Source organism: Triticum aestivum, chromosome 4A (assembly GCF_018294505.1).
Source record: "Triticum aestivum cultivar Chinese Spring chromosome 4A, IWGSC CS RefSeq v2.1, whole genome shotgun sequence".
Lineage (NCBI taxonomy): Eukaryota > Viridiplantae > Streptophyta > Magnoliopsida > Poales > Poaceae > Triticum > Triticum aestivum.
In genome coordinates, this window is record NC_057803.1 from 627,831,116 (window position 1) to 627,839,541 (window position 8,426).

An 8,426-nucleotide genomic window follows, 5' to 3' on the forward strand; every position below is an offset into this window, starting at 1 on the left:
TCTCTCCTACATAGCAAGGCGTGCATGCAATATCTAAAATCGCATAAAAAGGTATTAACTTACATGCACAAATAGGTTCACTCATAAGCACATATGAAATGTCTGTGAAATTGATTGCAGTTTGACTTGAATAATTAATTTTTTTATTAAATATCCATGTAATTTTTCTGAAATTGTTTAAGGATTGAATTTTTCTAAAATTGGTAGAATTATGACCAAAATAATTGAAAACACCAAGGTTAACATGGTTCCCCGTTCATCCACGCGAATAGTACATTTAGAGAAAATGGTAGGAAAAAAAGTTCTTATTTTTTTGGGTACCAAACTTGGTATACCATTCTACTCACGCGTGAAGTAAAGCAAATACAACTAAGACCTTACTATTCACCAAACAATGTTCTTTTAATATAGTTTTGATTTTGTCAATTTTTACCAAGATTACCACGGATGTCATTTCTTCGTGAAACTTCACACGCGAGCATAGCAGTCGACTATTTATGTTAGAAAATGCTACAGATTTATTTTATTTTTCAAGTATTTTTTTCAATTTTATTGTTCTAGCTGTGCGTGTAGAACCATGTTTCAAAAATTCATGTCCCAAACTAATTGACATTTATGAATATGTACGAATCTATTTCTATATTTGATGAAAGAACTAGAAGTCGCTAAAATAAATAAAAATGAATTGATAATAATGTTTTTAAATATCACTGAAATAATTTTAAAAATCAATAAAAATGCCCCAAAAATATGAAATGTATGTGACTTCTGTTGGATAAGCAAAAATATGTTTTACAATTCTATTGTTCTGAATAGTCTTTGAATTTTTGGTCATACACAGGAGCGACATGACAAAGATTGAGGGAGAGGCCCATCAAGGAAAATCAGGGAATTGTCAGCAGCTAATTGGCCGTGGAGACTCTGCTATATAGCCGAGGGAAGACGCCATGATATGGGAAGCCGAGCTACGTAGCCCCCGCAGCTAGCCTCTTCCGGTGCAACCACCACCACGGAGGAATCCGGGGTCTTCTTCCTCGCCGCCGTCGAAGAAAGATGCGGCCTCTACGGGGAGATCCCGGAGCCGGAGCGGATCTTGCTGTCCTCTGCTGCTGCTTCTTGCTCCTCTCCTTCCTGTCCCATGGCGCGGACATGCCCCTAGGCTCCTCCCTCTCGCCGGCGGCCAATTCGACCTCGTGGTCGTCGCCCAACTCCACCGTCTCCCTCGGCTTCGCGCCGTCCCCGACCTCCCGGTCGCTCTTCGTGGCCGCGGTCACCTATGCCGGCGGCGTCCCCGTCTGGTCCGCCGGAGCCGGCGCGGCCGTGGATTCGAGGGGCTCGCTCCGCCTCTCGTCCTCCGGCGATCTGCAACTGGTCAAAGGATCCGGGGCCGTGCTATGGTCGTCCGGCACCGCCGGCCAGGGCGTCGCCGCCGCCGCCCTGCAAGAGAGCGGCAACCTCGTGCTCAAGAATTCCAGGGGGCGCGTCGTGTGGCAGTCATTTGACCACCCGACGGACACCGTGGTCATGTCGCAGAGCTTCACCTCCTGCATGAACCTCACCTCCGGCCCCTACGTCTTCGCCGTCGATAGGTCCGGCAACCTCACGCTCAGCTGGGCCAGCGCCGGCGCCGCCCCCGTCACCTACTTCAATAAGGGCTACAACAACTCCTTCACCGCCAACAAGACAGTCACGCTCACGATGCAGACCAACGGCATCGTCTCCCTCAACGACGGCTCCCTCGTCAACCCCGTCGTGGTCGCCTACAGCAGCAACTACGGCGAGAGCGACGACATGTTGCGCTTCTTGCGCCTCGAGTCGGACGGCAACTTCCGCGCCTACAGCGCCGGGCGCGGCAGCGGCACGGCGACGGAGCAGTGGTCGGCGGTGGCGGACCAATGCCAGGTGTTCGGCTACTGCGGCAACATGGGCGTGTGCAGCTACAACCGCACGTCGCCGGTTTGCGGCTGCCCGTCGCGGAACTTCGAGCTCAACGACGCCGCCAACCCCCGCAGCGGGTGCAAGCGCAAGACCGAGCTCCAGAACTGCCCGGGCAACTCCACCATGCTCCAGCTCGACAACACGCAGTTCCTCACCTACCCGCCGGAGATCGCGATCGAGCAGTTCTACGTCGGCATCACGGCATGCCGCCTCGACTGCCTCGCCAGCCGCTCCTGCGTCGGCGCCACCGCGCTTTCCGACGGCTCCGGCCTCTGCTGGCTCAAGGTGTCCAACTTCGTCAGCGCCTACCAGTCGGCGTCGCTCCCCAGCGCGTCTTTCATCAAGGTCTGCTTCCCCGGCCTCCCCAGTCCGGCTGTTGTCGCCGGGCACTAACGTGTCGTCGCCGGGGACCTCCAGCCTCCATGGATGATTTTTCCTTCTTCTGTAAAACCATACACTACTACTACTAGCAAAGCTTGGCAGCCGTTGCAGAACTGTGTGGGTTCAGAGAAGTAAAATAACACCCTTTTACGGTAATAGGGAAGAAATGAGCGTCCGAGTGGAAAATTCCCCAAGGAAGTGAAATTCAGAACTTCTGGCTGCTATCTCGTCTTTGACTGCAATGCTAAGGTTTATATAAGCATTGAAACCCGTGAGGTGAACCATTTCAACAGACACGAAAAAGATTATGTCCTTTCCTATTACAGAACAAAACAATTGTTGATATCAATCAAAACAGAAATCTGGAGGTCAAGAACCAAAGATACCGCATAAACAAGATGCTGAGTTTCACTGAAAGATGAATGGTAAGTCCTGATCGATCCAGGGAACACCGAGCTTCTGGGGACACATGGTATGGCAGCACGTGTGTCCTCTGCCCATGTTACCTCGAGAGAGGGACAAGCTAACAGCATTCATACTGACCTTAATTTACTACTACTTGGCCTTCTTAACAAGTGTGGAGGTGCGGAATTCTGCATCGTCTCTAACGAAGGTCCACCAAAGATAGGTGAGAGGAATGGTGCTCGCGTGCCACAGCGAATGTGCATCAGCATACCCCTTGTACGGAGGAAAGTCATACACTTCAAGAAGCACTGCTAGAGCTCCTCCGAATATGACGATCCAAACCTTGAATCGTGATGGATGATGGGTCACAACGGCCCAGGTTGTCCATGCGACAATGTGAACAACACCCATTGCCACACAAACTTTCATGTTCCATCCTGAAAAGGCAAATAAACGCAGCAGATGCACATGAATCGATATTATGTTTCTACACAAAAGGCAAAGTATGTGCAAGGTGCCAAGGTAAACTGAAGACACGATCAAGCAAAAGGAACTTTACCGTAGTCAAGTTCGTAGAAGTTAAGATACAAGATGTGTGTTGTAACGAATGCTAGAATAGGTGCAGCAAACATCACCCTGCCAGCCTCATCCTTGACATTGAAAGTTCTTAGCAATGTAAGGATTAAAGAGTAGCCAAGTTGGGCCACAGCTGAAGAGTAATCCATTTTCTCGGTCAAGTCAATATCCCTACAAAATGAAGAATGATGCTGCTGAGCAAGATATCAAATACTATTATGACAGCATGCCCAAGCTTTGAGCAAATGCACACCTAGTATGGAATATAGTGCTCCAGAACCATGCATTTAGTGATAATATTGCATAGATATGCCACAAGCCAGTGTATTCGTAGTATGTCCTCTTCGTCTGAGGTCTAAGAGGTAATCTGTAATTCACTTGGAGGAAGAATGAAAGCCAGCCAATGAAGTGCGTCAATAGGTTGAGAGCAGACAGTGCAGCTGAAAGGGGCTCCTGATAAATGGCAAACAAGTTAAGACATGTAGTAGTGGTAGTCATCATGGTGAAATACCAGTATCACTCATCAACATACAAGCCAAAACATGCCTGGAAGACAGAAACACGTTTGAAGGGCCATTTTCCATGATATTTAACAGGGCTCAGGCCACCTAATTGCCGTCGCTCTTCTCTTTGTATCATGCAGTAGTAGCGGCAGTCTGTCATACAGTTCTGTTGCTTCCACTGCAAGTAAAGGGGCTCATGTGTATACCAAGAACTTCCAGCAGATGTGCTGTCGTTATCCCGGGACTGACAGTGGCTGATGATGTTACTTCCAGTAATCCCTGTATTCTGACACTCCTTCACACAAGTTCTGCAGGTTGATCACAACACAAGTTACCAGAAACTTCTAAACAGTGTAACATCAGAATGACAGCAACTGAAAGGTCGATAGATGAACAAATTTCAGGAACCCAACCAGTTTTCAGTTCAAATTTTTGTCAAGAAAAATACAAAAGGAAAAAATAAATATGGTGAACTCAATTACTTTGTACGAAATACATCCACAAACTTAATAGTCACTTTTAAGAGTCCATAGAGTGCAGGAAAAAAGGACAGGCAGAAACCAGATATTATGGGCGGAAGACTGATTGCACAAACAAAATGGAAGCATACTAGAAGAAAAATATTACTGCAATCATACTATAAATTAATCATGAACAACCCACGCACTGGAAAAGAAATATCATTCACAGGTGTAGCCTAGTTATTGACTTACAGTAATCCACTGTTAATGTTTTGTTTAGAATTGGGGTCATTCTACTATTGTGCTGCTATATCTCCTAATGTGCAGCCACATAAATTCAATTTATAGTATTATATCAGATACTCCCTCCGTTCCTAAATATAAGTCCTTTTAGAGATTTCAATATGAACTACATACAGATGTATATAGACCTATTTTAGAGTGTAGATTCATTAATTTTACTCTACACGTAGTCTATATTAGAATCTCTAAAAAGACTTATACTCCCTCCGCCCCAAAATAATATACTCTACATGTAGTCTATATTAGTACAAAGTTGAGTCACTTATTTTGGGACGGAGGGAGTATTTAGAAACAGAGAGAGTATTATTTACTATTTGTTCTTGCATCCTGAAATTTGATCAAGAGGACCTAGGCATCCTATCACCACCCAGGTTGCCTCAACTGACTGTCACAAGACAGCTACAGAACAGATGATGTGCAAGCAAACACAACATTAATTAAAATCATTTCTTTAACACTGTCCCACAATTTAGCAGAATCTATTCAACTGCGTCTAGAGCAATTTTATTTACAATTGATAAAGCTAAACAAATGTTATGGTAAATGGCAAAGGGGTACTTTGGATTGAAGGAAATCGATAGGAAATTGGAGAAACCTAAATCATTTGGAATTTGATCCTACCCTTCCGAGCAAAGAAATGGCCACCTGAAATTTCAGGGTACTATTCAACAATTCAATAGGAATCAAAAACCCCTCCAACCACTGTTTCTACTCATGCGCGTAGGGATGGGGTTGTTTTCCTGTGCTTTGAGACTCCAACAGACTAATCATGCAGTTTTTTGTGCTTCACAATCCTTGTTTTTGCACCTGTACTCCTGTAAAATTGCTATGTGAGAGAAAAGCCCAACACGCCTCCCAGGCTGCTCTCCCAGACGACTCCCAGGTCGACTCCGAAGGCGACCAATAACCTCACCAAAAGCGCTCCTCCCGTGCCCTCCCGCCACCGGCAGTTCAAATAGGAATAGATGTAAATAGCATGAAAATAACAGCAATTTCGGTCCATGCAATGAAATGGCACCACAAACCATGTAGTAGTATGTCACTCCAAAATAAAAATAAATCATTGGAAAGTATGACCCCGGTCAGAGAGTTCAACAAGGATGAAGATGAACAATTGCGCACACATGCAATTCTTCAAGTGTCATAGTTAAACTGGTTTGTTCAGACATGCCATTCATGAGACGACGGCAGATGACAGCACCTCATGAACACAAACTAGTACAGCCCCTCACACAATGTATAACTCCTAACCAATGGTTCTACAATATGTAGCACAAATCAAGACCAATAAAAAGAAAAAATTCCAACAAAAACTGAGGCAACGATGCCACAACAGTTACTAAAGGTGGTCGGTATCCACAGCAACTGTTGCAAAAATGAGTTGGCCTGTAACAATTTTCATAACCAAACAAACGTCTAAAAAGACATACTATGTTTTGTTAACAATGTATAGTTCAACCACTTGCTAGAAGAATCATTTGTGCACAGCTTAGGTAAGAAAATATATCCATGCAATGATAACCAATTACCAAGTAAGCGCGTATAGCTTAATGTTTTTCCCCGAAATATAGTAAGTACTCCCCCTCCAACTCTAAAAAGATGCCGCCCACACTTTTCGAGATTTAACTTTGACCGCCAATTAGACCAATAATACATAAGCCATGTAACTTAAAAATTATACCATTGGAAAATTCTTTCAGATACAAACTTAATGGTATAATCTTATTAGTTAAATTCATGGTCAAACTTGACTTTCATAAAGAGTGTGTGCCTTCTTTTTGGAGTCCAATAATTAATTGTTTGACCTGCAGTCTCTCTGTCTATCTAATACTCCCTCCGTAACTTAATATAAGACGTTTTTTGACAAATGTCTTATATTAAGTTAGAGAAGGAGAAATTATGATGGACTAATTTACTACCATGGCAAGAATACCAATCATGTATCACCACTTAATCTTTGTGCATCTAATCAAAAGCATCTAAAATGGGATTGAAAATTATGTAACTCAATGTATGGCACTATTTTCTCGCATATTACTCCCTCCATTTGAGTGTTTGTCACTTTATCCACTTTAGTCAATCCACCTTTGAACCAATTTACTAATTACACTAGAATAAGTAGGGTGTGGTAGCTGAAACTTGACTAATTGTTCATCTGACGGACAGGAATACTTTAAGGTTCTATTATTCCATTGTCAAGTTGAAGTCAAACAATAACCATCTTAGATTGACAGTGTCTGGTTTTCCTATTCAGATATTTTCAATCAAACTGTAGGATAGTCAATTGTGGACTCCAGTACATGCATACCAATAAGGCTAAGATATCACAGTTTGGAGATAGAAAGAGAGATTTAATATTTTTAACCAACTAGGTAAGATGACGAAACATCAGCCGAAATTAACCCAATTACGCATCTAGATATATATATTTAGAAGACGAACAATGCTACTATCCGATATATCTGAGACTTAATTACTACAATTACAAGCAATAAGCATCAACCAAAACCCAGCTAGGCCCACTTTCGCATTAGAAAACCTAACAAAATTCGAGAACCAACTTATCCAGCAAGGCCTGGAATAAGGTATATAGGAAAATAAACGACAGCCAGGCGCAATGGTACATCATGTGCAACATGGGATGAGTCAGCAATGCTTCGTCTCACCTGTACTGCGGATGAGCATCTCCCGGACTGGCCTTGACGGAGCCGACCACGAATCCGACTGCAAGAAGGGAAGCCAATCGAACTACCCAGAGGCTACTTCCGGCCATCCCGGATGGCACGCCTGGGTCAGAGTCCGCGAACCCCTCGCCGCAACCAGCTAGATGGATCTTCACTCCACGGCAGTCCAGGAGTAAAGGGGAGAGGACGACAAGGAGTAGCACTGCAACGAGTTCCAATTGACAGAGAATGTTGATGCCCTGTTCCAACTCCCAAGTTCCAGAGGGATAGAATTAGGCTTTTAGTAAGTGTAAAATTGAATAATCAAATCATTAGCTAGCTGTACTGTAGTCTGTAGATCACCTTCAGTAAGGCAATGGCACCAGGAGCGTACCTTGGGTGGGTGCTGCTGCCGCAGCCTGCGAGGGCGAAGTGGAGATCTAAAGCGGCGAGCTGCCGCCGGCTTGCCTCCGTGCCTCGCCGCTGGCTGCTGACTAGACTGGCGCCTGAGAGAGCCAGAGAGCTGAGGGTGGAGTCGGGGGACGGGGAGGAACCGTCCGGGGAAGGAGAGGAGCAGTCCTCGCCGCCGGGTCAAAGGCGGGCTCACGGAGCGGAGCGGAGGGAGCGGCGGTGGTCTGGTGGAGGCCGGCGGAGGCGGCTCTGGTGAGGGCCGACGAAGGGGAGCGGCGCGGCGGCGGTGGACGGCGGAGTGAGCGAGGCTGGGAGATGGCTCCTGGTCGTGGCGGCGCAGTCGGAGATGGTGATGGGAGAGGAGAATGAAAAAAGGATTGGGCTATTGATTGATTTGTTCGTTGGGGGTCGGCCATTTTCGCTAACCAGACGGGCCCTTGGGCTGATGGGAAAAAGCCCACTCGGGCCTTCTTTGATTTGTGCGAATTGTGTAGGAATTTTATAGCACAGGATTTTCAAAGAATTTCGTTTTGGGGGGTTGTAGGAAATGATTATATTATTACTATGCAGTAGGATAGAAACTAATTCTTCACATTTCAAAGAAAAAACATTAGACTGGGAGAAATGAAAAAAAATCATAACCTATGCATCAAATGACATTCATTTTTTTATAAGAATTGAGATACATTTCATCACACTTCCTATGATTTTCTGATTATTATGATATTCCTATCCTATGAACAAAAGGAGGTCTCAGTCAAGACCCCCACACCACACCCAGGAAA

The 8,426-nt window shown here is 45.0% G+C and overlaps 2 protein-coding genes across 2 annotated transcripts; one reads left to right on the forward strand and one right to left on the reverse strand.

Annotated features, from left to right (window-relative positions):
* The first annotated feature begins 874 nt into the window (after positions 1-874).
* On the forward strand, positions 875-2,331 carry LOC123087738 (G-type lectin S-receptor-like serine/threonine-protein kinase At1g34300). Its single transcript, XM_044509837.1, has one exon. It carries the CDS (start codon positions 1,054-1,056, stop codon positions 2,329-2,331), a length of 1,278 nt encoding a protein of 425 aa, XP_044365772.1. The 5' UTR covers positions 875-1,053.
* Positions 2,332-2,611: 280 nt separating this feature from the next.
* LOC123087739 (post-GPI attachment to proteins factor 3) lies at positions 2,612-8,015 on the reverse strand. The gene is made up of 6 exons (XM_044509839.1): positions 7,625-8,015; positions 7,234-7,490; positions 3,847-4,111; positions 3,554-3,753; positions 3,284-3,471; positions 2,612-3,161 (listed from the first exon to the last, which is right to left on the reverse strand). Exons 2-6 carry the CDS (start codon positions 7,338-7,340, stop codon positions 2,875-2,877), a joined length of 1,047 nt encoding a protein of 348 aa, XP_044365774.1. The 5' UTR covers positions 7,341-7,490; positions 7,625-8,015; the 3' UTR covers positions 2,612-2,874.
* Between the last annotated feature and the right edge of the window lie 411 nt (positions 8,016-8,426).

Bases quoted from the DNA above. Each gene is read 5' to 3' on its own strand.
- LOC123087738 (XM_044509837.1), top strand. From the start codon at position 1,054: ATGCGGCCTCTACGGGGAGATCCCGGAGCCGGAGCGGATCTTGCTGTC.
- LOC123087739 (XM_044509839.1), bottom strand. From the start codon at position 7,340: ATGGCCGGAAGTAGCCTCTGGGTAGTTCGATTGGCTTCCCTTCTTGCA. The intron at 3,472-3,553 runs GTGTGCATTTGC...TTCATTTTGTAG, and splicing joins AGCACTATATTCCATACTAG to GGATATTGACTTGACCGAGA. The intron at 3,162-3,283 runs GTAAAGTTCCTT...TTGCCTTTTCAG, and splicing joins CTTCTACGAACTTGACTACG to GATGGAACATGAAAGTTTGT.